Source organism: Xylaria bambusicola, assembly GCF_022495145.1.
Source record: "Xylaria bambusicola strain CBS 139988 unplaced genomic scaffold F5B22scaffold_2, whole genome shotgun sequence".
In the NCBI taxonomy this organism is placed as follows: Eukaryota; Fungi; Ascomycota; class Sordariomycetes; order Xylariales; family Xylariaceae; genus Xylaria; species Xylaria bambusicola.
The window spans coordinates 1,338,050-1,361,342 of NW_025953555.1; the positions used below are offsets into that span (position 1 = coordinate 1,338,050).

Below are 23,293 nucleotides of genomic sequence, written 5' to 3' on the forward strand. Positions count from 1 at the left end.
CTTCTTCCATAGAGAAAGGTCGTTACGAAGATTCTGGACCAGGTAGGTAACATAGGCTTTCCGCACAACGACGAGAGTCCTTTACGCCGTTGCTATTTGGAGACTTTAACTATGCATTCCAATACCTTAGATGTTAATGATGTATCCCCATACCGAAGTCATTGACAATAACTCTTGCTTATAACATTTTGCTTTGAATTTTATCGGGTGGAAAGGATACTAGTATTAATACTACATACGTATATATCTCTCATATAAAGGAACTCGAACCACGACGCTTTCTTTTTGGGTATCGACTGAAGCCTATGGCGTGAATGAGAGTTATAGTTCAGCTTCACAATTTTAAGGAACAAAGAAAGCCGACCAAGCTGTGCACTGCAAAGGTCTCACTTTGCTCTTACTTGCGGCAGAGACGTCCGTTCTGAGTCTGCAGCCACGGCTCTTGACGCGTGATGTACCAGCCCTCACTGCCAACCGCAGTAGGAGCCCAGAAAGTATCCCAAGGATCGACCTCCTTCTTAATCTTCAGGAGACGGTCGTAGTTTGTACCCCAGAAGGCCTGCTGGAAGTCGGGCTCCGCAATATCGGCCTCGTTAAGGTATGAGCCGGCGCCCTTTGACACGGAGCGGAGCTTCTCCAGCGTGGTGTATGTAATGGCCTTGTTGGCGGCCTCGATCTCGGCCGACGTGCTGTCGTCCGTCCAGGAAGAACCCACGATCACGTAGAAAAGGTTATCGCGCCACGCCGGGTTGACGGCGTTATGGACGTTTCGCTGCTTCTTACCCACGATATTGTACATAATTAGTGCGCTGCCCTGCATGACCTCCTCGAGCACCGCAAACGTCTGATTAAGCAAGACAGGATCTTCCCAGTTCTTGGCGGGGATCAGCCGCGAGCCCGTTCGGAGGTCAGCGTTGGCGACAGATTCGACGGGGAAGTGCTCCTTCCACGGCGTGAGGAAGTTGTCGTACTCGAAGAATTCGGGCTCGACGTTGAAGCCGACCTCCTCCCATTCTGCCAGAAGGGGTGCCACGGTCTTCTTGAAATCGGCGAGCTTGGTGTTAGGGGCTAGCCAGGGGTGAAACTGCCAGGTGTAGCCCGGGATGCCGTCAAAGCGGGGGTATACGCTGGAATAGCCATAATGGCCCTCTACGGGAGCGTAGTCGGGGAATCTGCGCCAGTAAGCCTCAAGGCCGGCAATGAAGGCCTCGGTGGTAACATTGGCGAGAGAGTCGTTGCCACTCGTAACAAAGAAGGTAAGGCCGGAGTAGACACTCTTCGGGTGCACCTTGACAGTCATGCTAGTCACGACGCCGAATGTGCCGCCGCCGCCTCCGCGGACGGCCCAGAAAATATCCGGGTGGTTTTTTTTGTCGGCAGTGATGAAGCGACCATTAGGAAGAACGATGTCTATGCTCAAGACCTGATCGGCACCCATGCCATAGATGGAACTGAGAGGAGAGTGGCCACCACCTTGGATATAGCCGCCCGTGACACCGACACCCTTACATTCTCCGCCAACTGCACTGACACCGTACTTGTCGGCTGCTGCGTACAATTCGCCGACTTCGACGCCGGCGCCGAGTTTCATGGCCGGGCCACTGTAGCCGCACCCCTCATAGTGCTCGATGAAATCGATAGATTTGAGATTGTGAGTCCAGATTGACAGGGCGCCGGCGCCGGCGCTCTTGCCAAGAAAATCGTGTCCGGTATTCTTGATGATCAGTCGAATGTTCGTATTGCGCGCGAAGTTGATAGCCAGCTGAATCTGAGCGACAGTGGAGATGTTCACAGCATAGCTTGGGAAACCACCTAGCTCGCATGTGCCATCATCACCATTCTGGGGCATACAAGTCTTGCCTTGGAAGAGAGGCGACATAATAGACGTCGGATCATTGGCACTTCTGGGGTATTAGCCGGTACAGCATGGTAATGCCTGATCTGAAAGAGACTCACTGAGTAGCAGACTCGGTCCAGTGGTCGAGGATATTCTGACACTTGTCTGCATCATAGTGCTCGCTGTTCGTGTAGCACACAGCACCAACAGGAACGGTCTTGATGAGGGCACCGCCTGTCACAAGGTCAAAGACCTTCCAGACAATCTTCAGGGGCCAAAGCTTGTCCCCAGGAAATGTCTTGCACCCGGTGAAGCGGGATCGCTTATCATTCTCTGTAGCTTCAACGTCGTCCGCGAAATCAAAAAGAGAGACATTGGAAAGCTCCTGGCTGCTTAGCTGAGCAAGTACGCTGTCCGTGAGAACAAGCTCACTCTGGACATTCTCGGCAGCAATGGGCACCGTAGTTTCATCGGCAGCTGTATAATGAAAACGATTAGTAATGACTAGCGTACGCAGTGATTGACTAAGCACGACGTACCGACAACACGTCCATTCTTCTTAATGGTCTGGGCGGAAGCCAGGCAAGCGAGCGCGCTCGCAAGGATCAATGTCCGCCGCAAGACAGCCATTGGTGTTGTCTCAAACAAGACAGCAAGGAAGAAGGGACCGACGAAATAGAAAAGGAGGGACTGGTCGAGGATAGAGGAGAGAGGAAAAGAGAGAGACGGAAAGTGAAGGAAAAGAGCGTCGCGAAGTAATGCGAAGGGTCTAAAAAGGAGATTCGTCTCGACTCTCGTCAAGACATGGCCGATCTGAGGACTGGTAGATTTGGTTCAAGACACTCGCGCCAGATCGCTAGAAGAGATCATCGCGTGGCAACCTCGCCCACCCACGTGCTATTAGTGCAGCTGCAGCAGCATGCAATACGATCTAGCGCGCACCCACTGATTCCACTCCTGGCGAGACGTTGCAGCATGGTGGTGTAGGCGAAGGCGAGAAGGAGAAGACCAAGTTACCAGACGAGCCAGACTCCCCCGGACTCGAACTGAGTGTTGTTGGTGGGCCGATTTCATGCCAGAACCAAATGGGTGAGGGACCGGCGATGGTAGTATCTCCAGACCATGAATGCCGAGGCTCCCGATAGAGCAACTAACGCCGGGTCAATTGTTTAGCGATAGACTACTGTATTTACTATGCAATGTATGTGCTCCTAATTTTACTTATGCCCTAAGGCAGTATCATATATGTGAGTATTTATGTGTTCTATCTAAGCTACCAGCCCTCCTGTCGTTATATCTACGAGTAAGTATGTAGCCATTGTCGCTATTGTCACTATTTTCAAGTTGAAGAATGACACATATATGCTCATACATTGTATGTAAGGAAGCTGACAGCAGTGTCCCTTTAACATGTTCATGACAAGCAAGGATAGGGCTTCAACCGCCAGCCGCGACGTTCCTCTCCTCGGAGCCGCCATCACCATCACCTTCTACAAGCATCCTTAGGTAGGTAGTCTTGGTAGCTAAGAGGAGACGCGAGACATTCTGTCCTCCGATGGTGCTAACCTCTCGCCAAGAGAGCCGTAGTGGGCCACGGATCGCACTGGTGAAAGACGACCTCTCTTGGCAACAACTTCGTCTCATATCGCGCGCATGTTAGGCCGGAAAGAGAGAAAAAGAGATCTTCTCTTGTGATGACTGCCCTCAAACTTACTTGGGGGAAATTAACTATCGTCAAAGTTTTTTTTCTAGTGTACAGTAGTGTGCATGTTCGCTCCAGTGGCTTGAGTGCTGAACAATTCCGCATCTGTTCGCGGTGGGTTTGCGAATTGCAATTTCATTCAAGCGTTGAGGATCCCGAAATAACACAGCGATAGATAGATATCGATGCTCTCGCTCTTCCCGTGCTGAATCTGTCTCATGATTTCGTGTTCTCGTACGCATAAATATAGCACATTCCGATATATCGTATCTTGTGGACCGACATATTTATGATATGTGCTCGGTCGACTAATCGGGTGGGAGTCAGATACAGCTACAACAAAAAACATACACACACACACACGCACAAACGCGTATCAATTACATATTTCAAACTAAAAGGCTGTGAGTGCTCCTATATATTCTTGTCGGGGGTTTAACTCCCTCGTCTGGACGTGCGCCTAGTTGAGAGCTAGAATTGCCTAAGACGGGTCATTGAGATGAAAGCATGGTAGACTAAGAAAACATTTTACATGTTTTCTACACAGCGATCGAATCATCACCGCGTCTCAATGGGTGTTTAAGACATTTCGATTCACATACATGTGGTCTTCAGCGAGCAGTAGTGAACCAGTACTCTTTAAGAAGTCTTTTTTGAACTCTTGCTTACCCCTACTTTTTCGACCGCGTACATAGAACCTCCTAGTCGTCGCTCCAACTCAGCTCCCGTACACTATACGATCGGACCGTGACCCCCTGAGGCTAGGCTGTAGCATAATTTTGAAATTTGACTGCCCTTAGGGTATGCCGATTCCCGCCAACATAATGCTAGTCTTGCTTAGTAGTTGCCGAGATAGTAGATTGTGCTTAGTGTACACACGACGTTAGGCCAAAGTAGTCAGTCACTTCGGTAGCTCCGTTCTGATTTCAACAGAAGAAAGTGACTGGATTTCAGTTGGTATTGTGACAGAGATGTTACCAGGGAAAACGAGCGTTATGTTATATATGTTGGGATGGGCGCGAAGTTCTGGTTAGAACCCTTATCTGGGGTTCTCCATTTTTTTCTTTGCCTACAATCCCAACATACTTTACCATTATGCAATACTTACATACTAGTGTTATTAGTACGGCCGTTCAGACGAACCATTTCTTGAGCATCGGCTTCCTTTTTAGGTGTTAGAATCGTCGATCACTTGCCAAACTGTAATTACTGCCTGAACCATGGCCATGGGTTGTGTCAACATGAACTACACGTAGATTGTGCTGCAATCCAAGCTCAAGATCGGTGAATGGAGATGGCCGTCGAAGGATCTGATGTTCTAGTTGACTTCAGCTCTTGACTTGTCAATGTTGAACGGTTTAGCAATTATTAAGAATACTTAAGAGTTGCGGGAGCGCGGTAAGGGCCAGAGAACGGATAGACGGCCCTCCCGTCGACATCCCGCGCCTTTGCGCTAAGCGGAAGTAAAAGTTTCCGTTCCTCTTAGAACCAAATGGTGTCAACTATATTTAAGATCTTCACAAACCGCTTAGCTAAAATGACTCAAGCCGCCCTAAGTAAATTAGCCTTCTGTTAGACATAGCCTAGCCACGGCAGAGGCTCTCATTTAGTAACAACCTGCTTTACATATACATAGTATACACATTCAGTACTGTAGAGTGGAATGTACTGGGAGCATTTTGAGAGACCATACCCAATATGCCATATGCATGCTTACATCGACAGATCGAACGAGACTAGAACAGGTATTAGGCGAAAAGTCTGTTTCTTTGGAGGGTTCCCCGGTAGATATCTACTACACTAGAACAGGAAATGTCTCGACGGCCAAGCCGCTGAAACCAAGAAGAGATTTGAAGAGGCTTTGTTGAAGTAATAGTAGCATTGCCATGGCGTTAGTGTAGCCATATTGTGCCTCTCTGGTAATTTCAAACTTCTGGCCTTTCTGACCAATTCTCAGATATTAATGACCCTAGTTTTTCCTCGCTTTGGCCAGTGCCAGTCACAGAGTGTATAACCACATATATCCCTGTCTCATCCATAATACCTTGACAATCCTCAACTTGGCTCATTCTCCAGGCTTCTAAAAACGCGTTTCTTCATCCAGTGTTCTGCACGTCAGCTTCAACGTTGTACGGCGGCCATTACATGGTATAAGATGGGTGTTCTCGAAGCGAGGCGACCTCCTCAACCCGATGTAACAAAGATCCCTACACCGCCGTTGCAGGCGGCAGCACTGTTCATCACCTTCTTCTTTCCGGTGCTGGCAACAGTAGCAGTCTCCCTCAGACTAGCTGCTAGAAGGATGATGCGGCAGCTTGCAATTGGTACGTGTAGATTGGAGTTCTCGAGTCTTTGACAGCGTCTCGGCCAGCTAACGAACTTGCTTACTTCCAAGATGACTGGTTGCTCCTTTCAGCCCTGGCTTTTGATCTGGCCATGGTGGTCCCTTTCTACTTTTGTAAGTGTGTGGCTTCTTTGGTAACTAATGGGATTCATAAAAAGCAGTGCTTCCTTTAAAGATAGAGACCGCTAATAGCCCGGGTCAATAGATATAAAGTTGAATTATTGGGGCTGGAGAGCAGTCAACGTACCGGAATTCGACTCAGCGCCAGGGAGTTGGTGGTTTTATCTCGGCCAGATCTTCTACAATCCTGTGCTCGCCCTAGTCAAATCATCAGTCTTGCTCTTCTTATTACGACTCGGTGGTCATCAGCGACGCGTCAGGTGGTTCATCTACGGTCTATTAGCTTTCAACGTTCTACAGGCCATTGCTGTCTTTTTCGTTGCTATATTCCAATGCATCCCCATCTCAGCCAACTGGGACTTGGAGGTGAGGGCTACTGCTACATGCATTGAGCCCTCTTTCCACGTCATCATTTCTAGTATCACTATTTTGACCGACCTTCTCGTTTTGATCATACCCTTCTGGATCTTCTTGGGCTTGAACCTCCCCGTGGCAGCAAGAATTGCCGTTATCGGTGCCTTCGTAACCGGCCTTGCGTTAGTTTTTTTGTATATCTTCAACTTCTTTGACTATTCAGGACTGACAATGCTGGTACAGAGTCACAATCATTGGCGCAGTGCGATTATCTAATGTATATAAGCTTTTCTACGTCCCACCAGCCCCCAACGCCGACCCATATTATGATATCGGTATTACACTTAACGGAATTGAAACCAATCTAGCGATTATTTCAGGATCTGTTCCAGCTCTGCGACCAATCTTCCGAAAGTGGTTCCCGAAATTGTTCGGTGGCAGTACGGATAAATACAGCAATACGCCCTACGGATATAACTCGGGTCGCCATCACGGCGCGGGCACCGGCAAACGTAGTGCTTTAAGAAGCGGAAATGACAGTGGCCTAGCTCACGGCCACGGTGGGATAGGACTCAACACCCTCCGTTCCGACAGAGGCGCGCTTACCGAGATAAGGAGCGCGAGCCCATCGGGAAGCGAAGAGGAAATCATGACGTCAAACGGCATTATGCGAACGACAGACGTTCGAGTACAATACTCGTCCGAAACTGCGTCGAATATAGCCCCTTCACGGACGTCGAGCGACTACAAATTATAATCGACGGAATCTCGTTGCTTGTATTCTTAATGCGAACCTATAATACAATACGTTTCGGGTTCTTAAGGGCATGAGCAACGATAACTATAATGAGCAGGAGTTCTTTTGGGAAAGATAGACTTACACTATGAGAACTGGGTAGTAGATGGGTTGCCCAGTCTTTTCTGTCTGCAGATTGTTATAATTCTAAAATCAAGGGTTCCCAAAACAACGGTATATTAGTCCTGTATATTAATTCCATAATTGTTTACCTAGGAAGCTGGGCGTACCATAGAACACACGACGTTTAGCTAATTTCTCGAGGTCGATCCTGCAAGAACTAACATCCAAAACATATTGCAAACCCGAATCTTTATGTCCTGCGTCCATCAATAGCACTCAACCTTCCCTGCTTAATCGCGTGTCATACTGAAAACCACAGTTTATACACCATACAATACCAGAAAATAGCGGAATATTATATCTGCCTTAGTAGCGTCTTCTCATTTGAGTTAAAAACTACAGTGTATACTATAGGGTATCTCCCATCGTGGTCGGTAACCAGCTGACTAACATTAGTAGTAACCTGTCTAGGTAATATAGTTCCCCAATAACCGCCAGGTTTTAGGATTAAACCTTTGCTCTCTTTACGTAAAGTCCGAAGTAGAATGCGAGGGTCTTTTTGATAAGCAAGGGAGCCAGCCACTCACGAAGAGAGACGTGACGTTGAATGAGACCGAATGCCAATACCGGAGCTCTTTAGGGGTTCAGGTCAAATGAAGTAACAGTGTTCTGGATAGTCAACTGACAACTGATCGAAATGGTCATTCAACTAGCATTTAACTAGGTAGTAGAATAGAGCTTAGTATTAAGACCTTTATTGGCCGTGTGCTTTACGGAGTCAATCGAAGGGAGTAATAAACTACCTGAGCTCTTTATAGCTTAGTGCGCGACGAGAATCCTCTCTAGTAGCTAGTCCTCTTTATTCTTATCTCGGCCATACTAACAGCTATGAAGGGTCTTCATTTCACCTTCAACTTTCCATATCACATCAATACCCTCGGACAACGAATGCCATCCGAAACGCGCCTAGAAAAGACGCTTGGTAGAGAGGCATGAGGGCTTCAGCTATCCACGGTCTAAGAGCGATGCCGCTTATTACCTTCCATCATCATAGTAGACAAGCCCACACAATCTAAATCTTGTAGATTTATTCACCCGTCCTGACACAAACCCTGTCCAAAACCCGAAACACAAAGATAAGTCATTAGAGATACCGAACCTCGAAAATGTCATGTCTACCAAATGAACGCCCAAACCTGTATCCCAGAACTCCATACTATGATCTTGAGTATGCTATGAACAGCAACAGGCCAAGCCCTGAAAGTACGCAAAAGGGAATATGTGTTGTTCATATACAATTGGTGGCTCACATAATAGTGCAGGATGTCGCCATTGTTCGAGCCCTCCGGCGTCCGAGCCCACCAGCACCTCCTTCTTCCTCGTTTGCGTGGAGCAACTGGGCCTCTCGGGCACGGCGCCTGCGGCGGCGAAGACCAGCGCCCGCAGTGCCAGCCTCTTCTACAGCTTGCATGTAATCTGCCCATTTTCTCTCCAATCTTGCAGCAGCGGAAAAGTCCCCTCTTAATACCCGTTGCATATGCTGCTCTACTGTTTGCTGCCACCCGAAATAGCATTTCAGGCCAATAATCTCTGTAGGATATGTCGGCAGGCTGCCAGAAGCGTGGCGCACTTCGGAGTTCCAAGACATGATCTCGCGAATGCCTGTCCAGGTCACCAAGCTGCAGTCGAAGACTACTAATTTGAGCCCCACTCGAGGTTGGTGGTCACGAACCGTTGTCCGAGCTGCCCGAGCTCGGACCATGGCAGCGGCTTCAGCAAGGACGAGATCGCCAGCTCGCGTGTTATCCATGTCGACGCTCTTCAGATTCACGCAATTTTTGATGACCGGAAGCAGACCGGCGTCCCCTAGATTCTCGCAATAGCTCACGGAAAGGTGCTGTAGTTTTGCAGCGCATGGTGCTATAGCTAGGTGTTTGGACAATATGTCATTTGTGAGCTCTGAAAGTTCCTCCAACTCCAAATGAGAGAGGCTGGGTGTAGAGGCAAGAATTGGCTCGAGGGCTGTGTCGGTCAGCTCCATACAACCATTCAGCTGTAGACCTTCAAGATCTGGGACAAGATGACCAAGAGCCTTCACTCCCCGATCGGTCAACTGAGAGCAGCGGCTCAAGTCCAAATGCCGGAATTTCCTAGGTGGAACAATCGGCTTGTCGGTCAATATATCTATTTCAGGGTTAAAGCCATGGACCATGGTTCTCAGTCCTTCGTCTGTAAGATCGGAACAGCCACTCAAAACTAGACGTTCGAGTTTATTCGTTTCAAAAATTGCCTTGGCGACCTCCATACTGTCGAACCCCTTGATCTCACCAGCTCGCAGATCCATCAATTTAGGGCAGCCCAGTACTACCATCTTGATTCCCTTTGCATCCATGTGCTTGCACCAAGACAGATTGAGAGATTCTAATTGGCGACAATGTTGGGATATGATCTTGCAGGTGCTGTTTGTCACAGCTGTCATGCTCGCTAGGTTCAAGTTGATCAATCTATTGTTGGATCGAACAAGATTGTGGAGAGTTGACCGTTGGAAGTTTCGACAACCCTCTAGAGAAATGTTGGTAAGATTTTGACAGGCGGTAACCAACACTTCGGCGCGCTTGTAGTGCTCAACCTGAAGACAACCGCGGAGGTTAAGATCCTTGATAAAGGGCCCCGCCGAGGCAATGATATTAGCCAGAGACCCCGCAGGTATCTCGCTGTAAAATTCGGACGCATCAAACGAAGTCCATAGCTGACCATCGAAACAGAATTTGTGGAATTCTCTGCTCACACGCGACACACGAACGAGCTCTTTAGGTTTCAAAAAAGAAAATATTTGGATTCGAAGCTCATCGGGCATTTCGGACAAAAGATCGTAGAGACGTTTTCGACTAGCGTGGGATCTCGGTCGCGAGACCGTAACATCGGAAGGCAGACATGCTGTAGTGGGAGTCAGAGCGGTGGAGCTGATATTGGCTGGCTTGCGAGGTGCCAGAGGAGCCTCAGTATCCTCAGTTGGTGAGGATTCGGGATTCTGTGAGCTCGAAAACGACCCATTGCCACTAGAAAAGTAGGCTGGGGTGACACTGCCCGAGGCAGTTGGCCCAAGGCTCACACAAGATAAATTGGTACGGGAGCCATACGGCGCACTAGCAGAACGGGTGCGACCGACACGAGATAGGGACGAGGACGACGTCATGCGTTGTATCCCACAGAGCAGTCGTTGGCGACGCCTATCTTTCAATGGGTTCTCAGGCGCCAACGTGGGTGTTGGTGCATTGTCAGTGACAGAGGCTGGAGGTTCGGTTGCCTCGACCGAGACGTCTGAATGTGTAGAGTCCATTTTCGTATTCGACGTAGGAGAGAAGAAGACCGTAATGGGCGAGGGACAAAGAGAAAAGCGTGCCGTTCGGGAGTCTGTCTAGCTCGGCGTGGAAGAAGTCGTGATATATACTTCGGGTACTAAGCCACAAGTCACTTCGACATGATCTCGGGACCACTCGAACTCAATTGGGCCTATCTAAGGTAAAAAGCACACAACTCGGAACAGGCGTAGCCAAATGAGAGTGTAATTACGCCGTGGCTTATTACTGGCGGAAGATAGCGAGAGTAAGTGTTGGACACGGAAACCCCAAGATGAGAAAGCAAGGAGAAACGAGAGAGCTGCAGGTGTTTTGTGTAGTTAAAACGGATGGGCTGGGATTGCCAGGACAGGGCGATTTTACTTGGACCGGGGATCGATACTACATGGAGGCAGGTACTGCAGGTTGGGACAGCACTCGTTGTGTTGAAAGCGAGTCAAGCCTGGTCCGTGTTGTCCCTGTTGTCCCTGTTTAGCGTATGGATGTACAGTATCCAGTATCCCGTCAACCAAGGCGAATCGAATGTTCTCAGCCTATTGGCGGTCTGGGGTCAGCTTATGATGCGGCTATATCGTACAGTAGCGCGACTGTGGTAAGCTCCTAGACAAGAAAGTGCCCGTTCGTCTGGAAACCGTCGACTAGACGAACAGGGCGGCGGCCGGACAGGCAGCGTGGAGAGGCGCAGCAACGAAGAGTCCTTTTTATATGCAGCGGCTCCGGATGATGGTTCTAAATCATGCAGCCGTGCACATTTAAACTTGGGAAAGACAGCAGTAAGTTCGGGCAAGTCCACGGGCTAAGATACGGTGAAGACATCAAAGAGCAAATGGAGGACAAAGCGAGCAAACAGGAGACGGCCACATAGTAAGTAATATGTGCTTGCTGGTGTTTTGCAAGCTCGCATATCAGATGGCGACAACGGATTGTCCCATGTCTCGGAGATACATGATGGACGAGACCTGACTTGTCCAGGTGAACCCTTCCTCGCCCTTCCCAACCCCGCCAGGACCCCTCCAGAAGGGCCTCTGTGGCTCTCGGATAGCGCATATTCTGGCGCAGGGTCGTGGTCCTTATCATCCTTATCGCGCCGTGCCAGCCGAGGGAAGGGGAGGAGGGGGTGGGGTCTCGCAGCCCAGTACGGGTACCTATATACATACGCAGTAACCTTCTTCGTATATACTCCGTACCTACAGTAGGTATTGATACTGAAGTACTATGTAGTTATCTACCCTAGATCGGTACGGATAAAATTCATGCGTGTTGGATACTCTTGATAAGTATACAGGGGACAGGGGATACCTACCTATCGATCACATGGAAATCCCAGAGAAGGCCGCATCGGTTTGCTGAGTTTGTTGTTTCTTGCAACTCGAGTCGCCCTCCACACCCAACCTCGCCAACTACATCGCGCAGATGATCTACTACTCTACATATATAGTAAGCTGCGTGGCACCAACAACATGCCGACGTGACCTCTGTCAGTACTCTCTGTTTGGGATGGAGGTAAGTAGATTAGGGTAGGTAGGTATTTCTGGTCCATTTTCCCGTTGTCTGCCCGTTGGGTATCCATGCCCGTAACCATACCAATCTAAGGACTGGGAGCCCATGATCAACCTCTCGTGTTTACTTACATACATCTCAACATGGAATGTACCAAGGCATTCGTGCTGGACCGCCTAACTTAATCTACTATTTAAGATACCAGTAATGCAGTGCTTACATAGGTACTTGACAGGCGGGAGGTGACTAACCCCTGCATCTCCTTAACGCCTCATTCATTGGTGCATCGAAGGATTCTACTATGTAGAGTTGGCACCTTTAGTCCAGACCACCGGATCTCACCACTCCTACGGACTATGCCTATTTGACTTTGCCACAACTGCAGGAGAAGGGATAGACTAGGTACCTAGATAGAGTCTAGAAATTAGAGACTGGAGACTGACGTATGTATGTACCTAGCTAACATACAGTACAATGCTGATAGGTATCTACTACTACTTATGGTAACCTGGGTACTGTATATGGAGGTACAGCCTGTTGGCCACGGCCCAGACCATCCATACTGTAGAACAGCTTCTTTGATCTATTCCCGCTTTGACAGCCGTGGATCAGCAGTAGAAAGGGATGTACTAGGTACTACAGTATATAGTGCGATGTATCACGAGATACCTACTATACATGTACGCGATAAAGGTAAACATACTGCCAGTATAGTATGTAAGAGCAAAACGATCCTTTTACACTTCCTCGGGAGAGTTGCCTTTATCCAATCCTGTGACTGCGGCAACATTGGTCACCCGCCCCGTCTATAGCTCCAACTCATGATCCACCAGAGCGTGCGAAGTTTCAGCAGCTGACCCACCACCAGCTCTTTAGCGGTTGTTGGGGTCTGGAGACTTTTTTTTTTTTTACCATATTCGGAACATTGGACGCATGGTGTCTTGGATCCAGGCTGCCAACAGAAACAGAGATCTAATCTACATATACGCGATGATCTCCCGGATAGACGAAGTTGAGAAAGCCGATTAGCACAGCAGAGAGTTAGAGCTGACCCGGTGCTACCTACTCGCTAGGTTTTTAGTCACGGCGACGGAGCTCTGTTCTGGTATCCGTCCACGTCTACTATGTGCGTGTTCCTTCACCCAGGTCGGGATAACTTAGATGCTAGCTTTCCCTTTGCAGGTCGCGTAAACCTATTCCGAGTCGGAGTTACAAGGCCGACTAGGTAAGCTCACTAAAGGAACAAACTTTAAAGCCATATTGTGTCTATACTCTCCTTGGGCAGCCTGATCATTCACGTAAACGCGCAGACGACAATTGCAAACGGTTCTGTCTACTACATACTTACCCGTGACAAGTATTTATTCCCGCATTTCAAGAATTCAATCATCATACTTCATCGATCTCTTCTACCTGTGTCCCACTGAATGGGAGATCATCCAGTAAATCCTGGAGTCATCCGCAGACACCATCTCTCGATGTCGTTGATTTGTAGCGTAGGCCATGGCTGCTGGGAGCCAAGATGGCTTAAAGCTGACCAGTGGGGAATGTGATGCTTACGAACGTGGCGGGTAGACTTGCAAAGTCCAACCTCGGCCACTTTAATTGATCTCTGGTTTCTTTTTTCTCCGGTGCCTTTTCTCGTTGTAAATTGCGGATATGAACGGAGAGCGACCAAACAGCAATGGTGATCATGTCACGGACGCTACAGACACCAGCTCCGATGTGAGCGCTGATCCAGCACAGCGCGGCATTCAGGTGAGACCGATTGGAGATTTTGAAGTCTAAAACGACCTCTAACGGTGCAGTGCAACAGAGACTATGCTCGACCTGTCAGTCTCTCCAATTAGGCGTGCATCGGTTCAAAGTGCAAACCCCGGTGTCGAGCTCGCGACTTGGAGTTGCTTCTACCAACCGAATACTGAGGTCGTCATCAACTTCAACGAAGCTGGGTACACTGGCCGAAATCAAAACAAATTCCTCGAGTTGCCCGCTCTGCGCCTTGATCTTTGATTCTGTAAGCGAAGTCTGGAAGCGGAGCCGCCAGGACGCCGATGAAAACGAGACTGAGAAACTTCTGCGATCGTCATGTGTTCTCACGTGGGAGATTGACGGTCGCGATGGAGCTCGGTCGAAACGCTCAGGTAGATCTTCGAACATGGTTCGCGGTCTAACAAGGCGCATGCATATCTGCGTGAGTACTCCCAGGAACTGTATCCAATCTTTGTTAGCCTTCTCCAGAAAGGAAAGGCAGCTTCTTCAGGCCAACTTCTCGTAACCTTGGAAATACTAACTTCTTCAAACCCTTCATGATCACGCTCACGATGACAAGTACTGACTCTTAGCCGTTATAGTGGAGCCATCCCAATCTATCAGACAGTTACATAGTATATGTGGCTCCGGAGAGCTTTTCTACAACTGCCTCAGATGCTGATCGCGTCTGGGATAAGAGCTCACTCTTCCTTGGGCGTAAGGTCCCAGAGTATGTTGAGAATCAAGCTTTGGTGAAGTCCTGGCTCGATCTTTGCCAGAAAACACACCAAGGGCCATGCCGGCACCAGAACAACCTAAGTCCTCAGGACTTTCATGATATGGTATCGCATTCGTATTTTGGAGTTATAGATGTGTTAAACATGCAATTGACACAGCTACCATCCAAACCAAACCCAGGAGATGGCTCTGACAGAAGAAGACAGCATGAACAAGCTAGCAGTGGCCGGGTATATGAACCGTATGTGGCTCTAAGCTATGTATGGGGAGTCGAAAGCGCGTACACAACAACGACCGAGAATGTGATGCTACACAGGACCCACGGCGGCCTCGAGAATGTAATTCAAAGATTTCCGGATGCTATCAAGGATGCGATTGAATTAGTCAGAAGGCTTGGGTTCAAGTATTTATGGATTGATCGGCTATGCATCGTGCAGGACAGCGCAAGATCCTGGAAGCTAAACGCTTATAACATGGACCTCATTTACGGAAACGCCGTGCTCACGATATGTGCTGCTGATGGAGATGCTTCGTCAGGGCTTCGTGCAATGAGACCAGAGAACCACAATCTCAATCAACCCTGGCGAAAAGTTATGCGAGGACTAGACTTGATGGTGACACGCCCACCGGAAATTCATATACGTCAATCCGCCTGGAACGAGAGAGCCTGGACTTTCCAAGAGCGCCTCCTTTCTCGTCGCTGTCTAATATTCACGAATGGCCGAGTCTACTTTCAGTGTCGCTCTACAGGCATGTCCGAGGAGATTTACGCTGATCGTAAAGGCGCAGGCTGGTCGCTTGACCTCGTACATGCACCCATGCAAATGTTCCGCCAAATAGACACATGCGCTGTCTGGGTCTATATGAGATCGGTAGAACTTTATACGGAGAGGAAGCTTACAAAGCCCAAGGATATCCTAGCTGCCTTTAGTGGCGTTTCGAACGTACTAAAGGGTCGTATGAGGGCACCATTTATACATGGCCTTCCCAGCTCACATTTTGATCTAGCCTTGCTCTGGGAGCCTATACGAGAAATTGAAAGAAGAGTGATAGAGGAGTCGGCAGAGAAAAGAAGCTATTCAATTCCTGACTTTCCGAGCTGGTCCTGGGCCGGTTGGGTAGGCCCGGTCGCTTTTAAGGATAGTATTGTGGGCGGCCTCCTAGGCAATGTGTCTGAATGGATCGACGCACACACCTGGATCGAGTGGTGGATTAGAGATGCCCACGGCGACCTACGCCCCCTGTGGGACACAAGGAAGTCCAGAATGGATCGTAGTACAGATTCCCGATGGCGGGGTTATCGTAGATCTGGGACGAGAGCTGACAAGCTAGGACGTGCTTCCCCAAGAAATAACGATAGATATCAGCCAGAAGGCGAGCACCCCTTCGAAGCACAGAATGGCGACGAGGTCGAACCATTCCTAGAATATGCTCGTGAACCAGACCAGGACAGAGATCTTGACGTCTCAGGACGATTCTCAGAATCTGATAGTATAGAAGGGTCTACTGAGCATTCGCAGGATGATTACCAACGACGAAGATCTCGTTCTCCATCGCCACCCCGACATTCAGATGAGGTTTGGAGATCAGATCGTCGGCCGGGGGCAGCGAACGATGCTGTCGTGCGGTTCCAAGAACAAACTACACCAGGTGCTCATTACGAAGACAGACGCCAAGAACACATATTCCCTATCAGGCCTCGTTCTCCGTCACCTCTCCGTCGTTCTTGGTCCGTCAATGACGATGCCGATGATAATTCCGAAGTAAATATAAATATCCGAAACCGCGCTGCACCACGACAAGAATATCTACGACATAGTCCACCCCCTCCTGTCCGATCGCGATCTTTCCGTGAACCCTCAACCCGTACGCCGTACAATGCCGATTACTCTTCGCGCCCAATTCCTCCTACAGGTGATTCAGGCTTCTACGACATGGTCTTCGGCAACCGAGGCGAAGAATTTAGCATAACTCTTAGGGACTATCCATACCGGGTAGTAACAGCGCCATACACATCGAAGCTAGAAAGTTTTGAGTTCCCCCTTCTTCCGATCCTTCAATTCCGCACGTGGCATACCCTGCTGTACGTCAAAGCCGCCATCGCTTTTTCGGCCGAGAAATACGAGAAGACAGAGAATCAGAGCGAAGATATGGGATCCGGGCAAGCGCGCTGTCATATCGCAGACGACGCGGGCGACTGGGTGGGCTCCATCGTTCTAGACGCGCAGTGGATGGCAAGGCAGAGCTCCCATCGTCACGAATTCATCGCCATCTCCGACGCAAAGGACTTCACAATGGCCGAGTGCGAGACCTGGACGTATTATATCCCAAAGGAGCGCAAGTCAAGCGAGTGGGATCTCTTTTATGTCATGCTGATCGAGAGGAAGAACGAAAAGTGGGAGCGTGTCGGTCTAGGAAAGGTCTTCAAAGAAGCGTTTAGAAACGCTAGGTGGAAGGAAATCATGCTTGGCTAAAGGGGTCATGTCCATAGCCTCTGCTCCTCATGATACCAAATCACCTGCTAAAATGCGTCTCGCCATGGTCTTGATCCTTTACCAAGAAGTTCAAAAGCCGATATATGTATGCCATGCGGGAATACTCCTATAATGGTTTCTGACAAGCCCATTTCAAACACTATCTTCCACCAGCCCTTTTCCCTCGCTTCCAATCATACTCCTGTCTGATAGCCACGTAGATCCGGTAAAACATAACAAGTGAATGCAATCTGATGTTAGATATATAGAAACTTGGTATATAAACTACCTGAACAGAGGGTCTAAGATAATATTGATCAAAAAAGACGATTAATTGAGTTTGTATTGCGTACATTGGTGATGAACTACCTCCAGCGCCTTGGATTGGGTGTTATAACTAGACTTTATCGTGTTCCTTATGTCTACGGGTATTGATATTTTTGGTCCATTGAAAGTTCCTCGGCGAGAGGGAACGCTGATATTTGAACCTGAGGAGCCATTCATAGGAGCCGCCATACTATATCATTGTGCAAATGCTGAGTATGCGAGTGAGAACACTTACGAATGCGTTAGTGGGTATGTACCTATTTAATGTTTTGCCGAAGCTCAAGCATCGTAGAGAATGCGGAAAGCAAGATATTTATCAAATTAGCATCACCCCAAACACTATCTGTTTCGCCTCGTAAAAGTTTTTAGGTTCAGTCACTAATATAGTCTTTTGTAGCTCCAGACCAGACGTGTTAAAGTGAGAACCTGTATCAGCTATATCTCGTTGGCAACTAGTAATTAAAGCATTGAGTGTATACACGTTCGGTTCTTCAGTCTCTACATCTCCCGCTTTTGATCTCGTCCTTTTTTGAGGCATCTTGAACACCATATCATTTGGCAGATATTAGCTTCAAATGCAGGCTGATTAACAAAAGGTTTATTGCCATGAAATGAAATCCATGCGCCAAATGCTCACGCTGTTCAATCCAACCGGTCAAAACTTAACAAGTTGGTCATAAATAACATGACCACATCACTCTCCACGCGTGCGGCAGTCACGGCGAAAGGTAATCTTGTCAAGCCATTGCATCTTTTGCTCATGATAGAAACATTTCTCATCATAATGCTTCAGAAGCAAGTTGAACTCGGCTTCGAGGAAGTTCCAGATCCACTGAAACTCCTCACCTTCTCGTGCCTTTACTTCATTCTCGGCAGAACGTATCATTACCTCCAACTCAAGGTACCACCACTTGCGAGGATTGGTTCCAAATTCACTCGAAATCCAGTCGTGAGTGAAATTGACGAACTGATAACCACCTTTCGACATGTGCCAACCTGTGCAATTGGTTATAATGATATCAATCAGGGCCGTCCCAATTCTTTTGCGACGGCATTCCGGTCTGACAATGATTAATAATTTGCCACCACGTCTGGAGAGTGTATCGTAAGATCCTGCGATACCTCGGCTCACCGCAGTGACAAGAGCGAACCCTAAGACTCTCGCGTGATCTGTATCCATGGTCCCATGCCAGCCTTCAACGGCAACTACGAAAGGCATTTTCTCAGTGAGACATTGACCATAGATTCTCCGAAAGTCGTTTTCCATAACCGGCTTTGTATCCATCATTCTATATCCATCCAATATCTCTTGGTTATAGATGGCTGCAACAGCCTCCATATCTGATTCGACTGCAGGACGAAGATGGCATGGAATCTGAACCTCATTCTGATTTGGGAGTGGCTCAGCTACAATTTCCGGTTCTGCAGCCGCTGCAGCCTCAGCGGCAGCTCTTGCTTGCTTCTCTGCCTTTCGTTGCGCTCTTCTGTGAGGATCTTTGCGTGCCACTGCAGCTACGTACTGTCTCATGAGCAGGCCAGAAGTCATTTCCAGCTGATCACGTGATATCAATTCGTCTGTGAAGTATTGTTAACATTAGTATGACACAAGGTCGCCTCGTAAAACACTGAACGTACGCATTTTTGTTACTGGATGCTCCACAGGCTCCATTAGAACACCTCCATATGTATCTACGTCGCAGTCCTCATGGAGATCTCCGCCCTGGGAGAGAAAGTCTGCTTTCACAACATGGGCACGTCGCCTCCAAACATCGATGAAATCAAAGACGTATTGCGGAACGGCTTTCTCTTCCTGCGTAAGGGAGGAAATGTCATCTGAAGACTTCTTCTGAGATCGCCGGTCCCATTCCTGAAACTGACTTGCGACGCTTTGGCTGGTTTTATTGGCGAAGCCTGTCTCAGTTGGCCAATGTGCCCGTGGATCAGGGACAACGTCAGTGAGAGATACGCCATTCTTCTGGGTATCGTGAGACTCTTCTCCAGAAGTCAGCACGAACGTCTCGAGCTTCAAATGCTGGCCACTCTGTTCTTCGATTTGGCTCGCAGTAGATTCTGGGTCGTCCCATCCACTAGGCTGAGTGTAGATTGGCTCCTTTGGGTGTGAGACGTTGGCGTTGCTCTGGAAAAGCGTGAGTGAGGCGGCTGGCGACTGTCTAACGCGGCCATCTTGTGGGTTGTTGTGCGCTGAATGAGCCCAACGACTCCTCGCCAGCCCACCGATAATGCGGGGAGATGTATCTATGACGCTGCCCTGGTGTTCTGGCTTTTTGTCAAGCGACTGTCGATTCATCTCCTCCACATATTTCTGAAACCCAATAGAGTTCATCATTTAGGGAAGGGGGGTGACGGAATAGGTTGCATCCGCCTATAGCTTATGGCAAGGGGGAGGCTTTAGAGGCAGGCAATGAGGTCAAGGAGAAGTAGAATGTGTGTTTGGGAAAGACGGAGGAGAAGTGATGACCTAAGAGAGTGATGGGGACAGGTCAGGTGAATGCAGGTGAAACAGGCAGTTGCAAAGCGGCGATTGCGTAGGTAAGGTAGGTACGTGTAGGTACATATGGAAGTAAGTAAGTAGATGCCTAGGGATATTGGCCCAAGGACGTTACTACACGTGGAAGCCCGTCATAAACAGAAAGTACCCAGTGAGCATACCCACGGAAACCGCATCCGAAACTCACTAAAAGCCACAGCAACCACGGCTCACCAGGGACGTCTCGACAGGTAAGGAGAATGCTGTTTAGGTTGCTGTTTAGATTTGGTACTTCATTATCCACCTACCTACATAATTACATAATAATACCTTCCTAAGCATAGATTACTTTGTGTAGCTATTACGATGTAGGCAGGTGCCCATTGAAGTACAATCGCTCAGGCAGTACCTAGGTAGAGTCATAGGTAGTAGTAGTACTTGCCTCCGGAGTAGCTACGTACGTACACGTATTACAATACTTACATATATGTACCTAGTAGGTAGTGTGTACCTACAAAGATATATATAGGCACGTAGTCAATTTACGCGCAACATGGCAAATTCATAGATCTTCCACGTGCCGGATTTCAACAGCTTGGGCCTATCTTGGATGACCACCGGCCTGTTGAGATTATGAATGCAGCTGTCTATCCAAGACCAAGACCTCTAATCCGGCTGCCTGACAGGAGCCAAATTCAACTGCATATAATAATAAGTCCGTCAGTGTAGTTACTTAGGTAAATCCTGGTGGGTTTGCTGGCGCGGAACATGATTGCGAGCAATAGCTTTCATATGTTCCCCTTCCATGGAACAGAAATATGTGGCTATAACTAGATACCAACTTAAGTACCTTGATAGCATTATGATATAATTTGGACATGTATTCCTTCTGGAAATTACCCCGGGGGGTTGTGGCGAGGACATCAGGCACCCACTTACCAGGAATATTCCCATGTTCACGTCGAAGAAATAGCATGTGTAAATCACTGGAACCTATGCTTCTATGTCAAAAATGGAGATGTCAAGGGTTACTTACAAGTCTCATACAAAATCCATTACACTTAAACAATGCACGACGCATCTCCTTTGTGCCTTGTGTGTATCTCGCTGCCTAGTTATTATAGTAGAGGCTTCAATGTGCTCTACCATGACAGACCGGTTGATTTTTCTGCCCATTAGAGTGTCCATCTCTCTTGATATGGATAGAAAATAGTTGATTCTCGCAGCCAGTGTATCAGAATGTTCTTAGGACAGGGCATAGAAAAGAGTCTCATAGATAAGTTGTCCTAATAAGAACCTTTAGGCAACCAAGAGACAACTAAACTCTGCTTGTGTGGATGGCAATACAAAATGTGAAAGAATGCAAAGAATGGCTGGAAATTATTCTTGTCTACCTGCAATTGCTATTGAAACTTCCGTCCTTTTGGTTGCTGCGCGGAACTTGCTTTTCCATGGATACGGATACCTATTTTGTCTCGTAGGAAACAGGCAGGACTTAATGTCGATAAATCACAATACTGCCACCTCTAGTAACGCGAAGATGGCTACCTTAACTGGATTATTATTTATTGCTCGCCCATCTCGCATTTCTCTTTTCTTCTTGCTCCCTCACTTTCCCCAATTTGCTTACCCCATCGATCTTGACCATACCCTGCCAGAGTTGCACTAAAAGACATCATTTTCACATCTGTTGAGAGCTCAATACTTCAGTGCCGCAACTCCTGTGTGCTCAGAGAACTACATATCTCTAGCGTCTTTGCTACGCTCACAAGTTGCCCTTCACCTGCGCTCTATAACACCAAGCCATCCATTTTCGACACCCATCCACCCAACATGGACCCATTTAGTGCTCTAAACCTACTATCGGACACGATCTACAAGGGTATTAGGGTCTATGATTGGATCTGTACGCTTCGTGAAGCATCGGACGACATACACAACGCAAGAAACGGGATTTCTAACCATTTGATACTCCTACGACGTGTGCGGCAGTTCGTGAGAAGTGATGGGCAGTTCGCTCCTCAACTAGCTTTTCTAGCCGAACGCAACGAGCTACTCGAAGAAGCAAATCGCGCGATCGTGGAACTCCTAGATCTCGTTGGTGGAGATGCGTCTACCAACAATCCATTGGATAGAGAACCGTCCGGCTGATACACACACTAGTAATCTCCTGAACTTGGCTACCTTGCATTGGAGAGACGTTGCCAAAAAAAAAAAAAAAACTTAGACATCCCCGCTTTCAAGGGCCTGAAAAATGCACAAAGAAACAAAACCTGGATTACAAAGTTCAAGTTACAGGCCAGACCTATCGATACACTTTTGGGGCTCTGCCTGCGCCAGCGGCAATTCGACTTTCTTCGTATCTTTGTTGAGCATGGACGGGCATCTTTTCAGTACGAACCTGAGGCCCTATATACAGCGATGCATGTTCTCCGGCATGAAAGCAAGGCACTTAAAATCTTGAGTTTCTCTTGAGAAATAGCGCCGACCCTAACTCAACCCCCAGCGACGAAGAAAAAGAGTTTGCGTTTGCTCCCTTGCAATTAGCTGTTTACATGCTCGAGTGTGACTGGGTTGAGTTGCTGCTTGATGAGGGTGCCGATGTCAATTGCACTAGAACAGGCGAAGTATTCCCTTCTTGTGCTAGGGAACCCGGTTTCGAGCCCGAGTCACTCGGGGAAATCAGCCGGCGAACATGCTTAGAGATTTGTTCTTATGCCCAATCCTCCTAGCTCAGTGAACCTGGCGTCGATGAGGATAATATTAGAAATAGTATCAGAAGATTACTCAAGCGTCACGGGGCTGAAGACTCTGGCCCTCTTGAAGACCTGGGGATGCAAGACAACTCGGAACTCTACGAAGATTTCCTTGTCACCGACAATCAGCCTAATACAATCGACTAAGCAGATATTATGCTTTGATACCGATGCTCAGTGGCAAGACCCTAAGAACACCAGTGCTTGTTGTGAGCTATGATGGGAATTTGAGCTAAAGCTGGATACTTTAGCATTGATATTGACTAGCTGTATTGCCTTCGCCTCTGACGCAGCAATACTGTTAGGTGATGTGAAGCAAGTGATACTGCGCAAGGCAAGGGTGCATTTATGCGCAGTTAACATACTTGGAACTGAGCCTTGGGTGATAGAAGGAGTTGTGAGGCAGGCACATTATCAATTGAGATAATTATCATACCAATACATTATTAGATAGGTAGATAGGTTATTAGGAATGAATGTATCTTCCGCCAGATATTGCTCCCATCATTGCTACGCAGGCTACTCAATTTTGTACCTATACGATGGATATGACTACGAATACACGGTAATTTAATAAGCCTGATACGGCATTATATGACGAGACGCCAAAACGGGAGATAATTCGTGAAACAGCTGTTCGGAAGTTGACGCGGCACAATAGTTGTCGAAATCGGAGGCGACTT

The 23,293-nt window shown here is 48.1% G+C and overlaps 6 protein-coding genes across 6 annotated transcripts; 3 read left to right on the forward strand and 3 right to left on the reverse strand.

The window, feature by feature from the left end:
- Positions 1-98: 98 nt before the first annotated feature.
- Positions 99-2,602, reverse strand: F5B22DRAFT_163194 (putative 6-hydroxy-D-nicotine oxidase). Its single transcript, XM_047969253.1, has 3 exons — positions 2,377-2,602; positions 1,957-2,314; positions 99-1,901 (listed from the first exon to the last, which is right to left on the reverse strand). Exons 1-3 carry the CDS (start codon positions 2,465-2,467, stop codon positions 398-400), a joined length of 1,953 nt encoding a protein of 650 aa, XP_047835875.1. The 5' UTR covers positions 2,468-2,602; the 3' UTR covers positions 99-397.
- Positions 2,603-5,694: 3,092 nt separating this feature from the next.
- Positions 5,695-7,114, forward strand: F5B22DRAFT_655667 (uncharacterized protein; the record flags this gene model as incomplete). Its single annotated transcript, XM_047979903.1, has 4 exons — positions 5,695-5,863; positions 5,935-5,997; positions 6,089-6,539; positions 6,601-7,114. The coding sequence occupies 4 exons, from the start codon at positions 5,695-5,697 to the stop codon at positions 7,112-7,114; spliced, it is 1,197 nt and encodes a 398-aa protein (XP_047835876.1).
- Positions 7,115-7,821: 707 nt separating this feature from the next.
- F5B22DRAFT_163208 (F-box domain-containing protein) lies at positions 7,822-10,730 on the reverse strand. The gene has a single exon (XM_047969254.1). It carries the CDS (start codon positions 10,554-10,556, stop codon positions 8,523-8,525), a length of 2,034 nt encoding a protein of 677 aa, XP_047835877.1. The 5' UTR covers positions 10,557-10,730; the 3' UTR covers positions 7,822-8,522.
- A 2,542-nt stretch (positions 10,731-13,272) lies between these two features.
- F5B22DRAFT_163264 (heterokaryon incompatibility protein-domain-containing protein) lies at positions 13,273-17,204 on the forward strand. Its single transcript, XM_047969255.1, has 5 exons — positions 13,273-13,300; positions 13,434-13,833; positions 13,892-14,269; positions 14,430-16,215; positions 16,300-17,204. Exons 2-5 carry the CDS (start codon positions 13,735-13,737, stop codon positions 17,037-17,039), a joined length of 3,003 nt encoding a protein of 1,000 aa, XP_047835878.1. The 5' UTR covers positions 13,273-13,300; positions 13,434-13,734; the 3' UTR covers positions 17,040-17,204.
- Positions 17,205-17,850: 646 nt separating this feature from the next.
- F5B22DRAFT_655668 (uncharacterized protein) lies at positions 17,851-19,710 on the reverse strand (the record flags this gene model as incomplete). Its single annotated transcript, XM_047979904.1, has 2 exons — positions 17,851-18,941; positions 19,002-19,710. The coding sequence occupies 2 exons, from the start codon at positions 19,708-19,710 to the stop codon at positions 18,061-18,063; spliced, it is 1,590 nt and encodes a 529-aa protein (XP_047835879.1). The 3' UTR covers positions 17,851-18,060.
- A 1,977-nt stretch (positions 19,711-21,687) lies between these two features.
- F5B22DRAFT_641660 (uncharacterized protein) lies at positions 21,688-22,005 on the forward strand (the record flags this gene model as incomplete). The annotated part of the gene is made up of 1 exon (XM_047978019.1): positions 21,688-22,005. The coding sequence occupies one exon, from the start codon at positions 21,688-21,690 to the stop codon at positions 22,003-22,005; it is 318 nt and encodes a 105-aa protein (XP_047835880.1).
- Between the last annotated feature and the right edge of the window lie 1,288 nt (positions 22,006-23,293).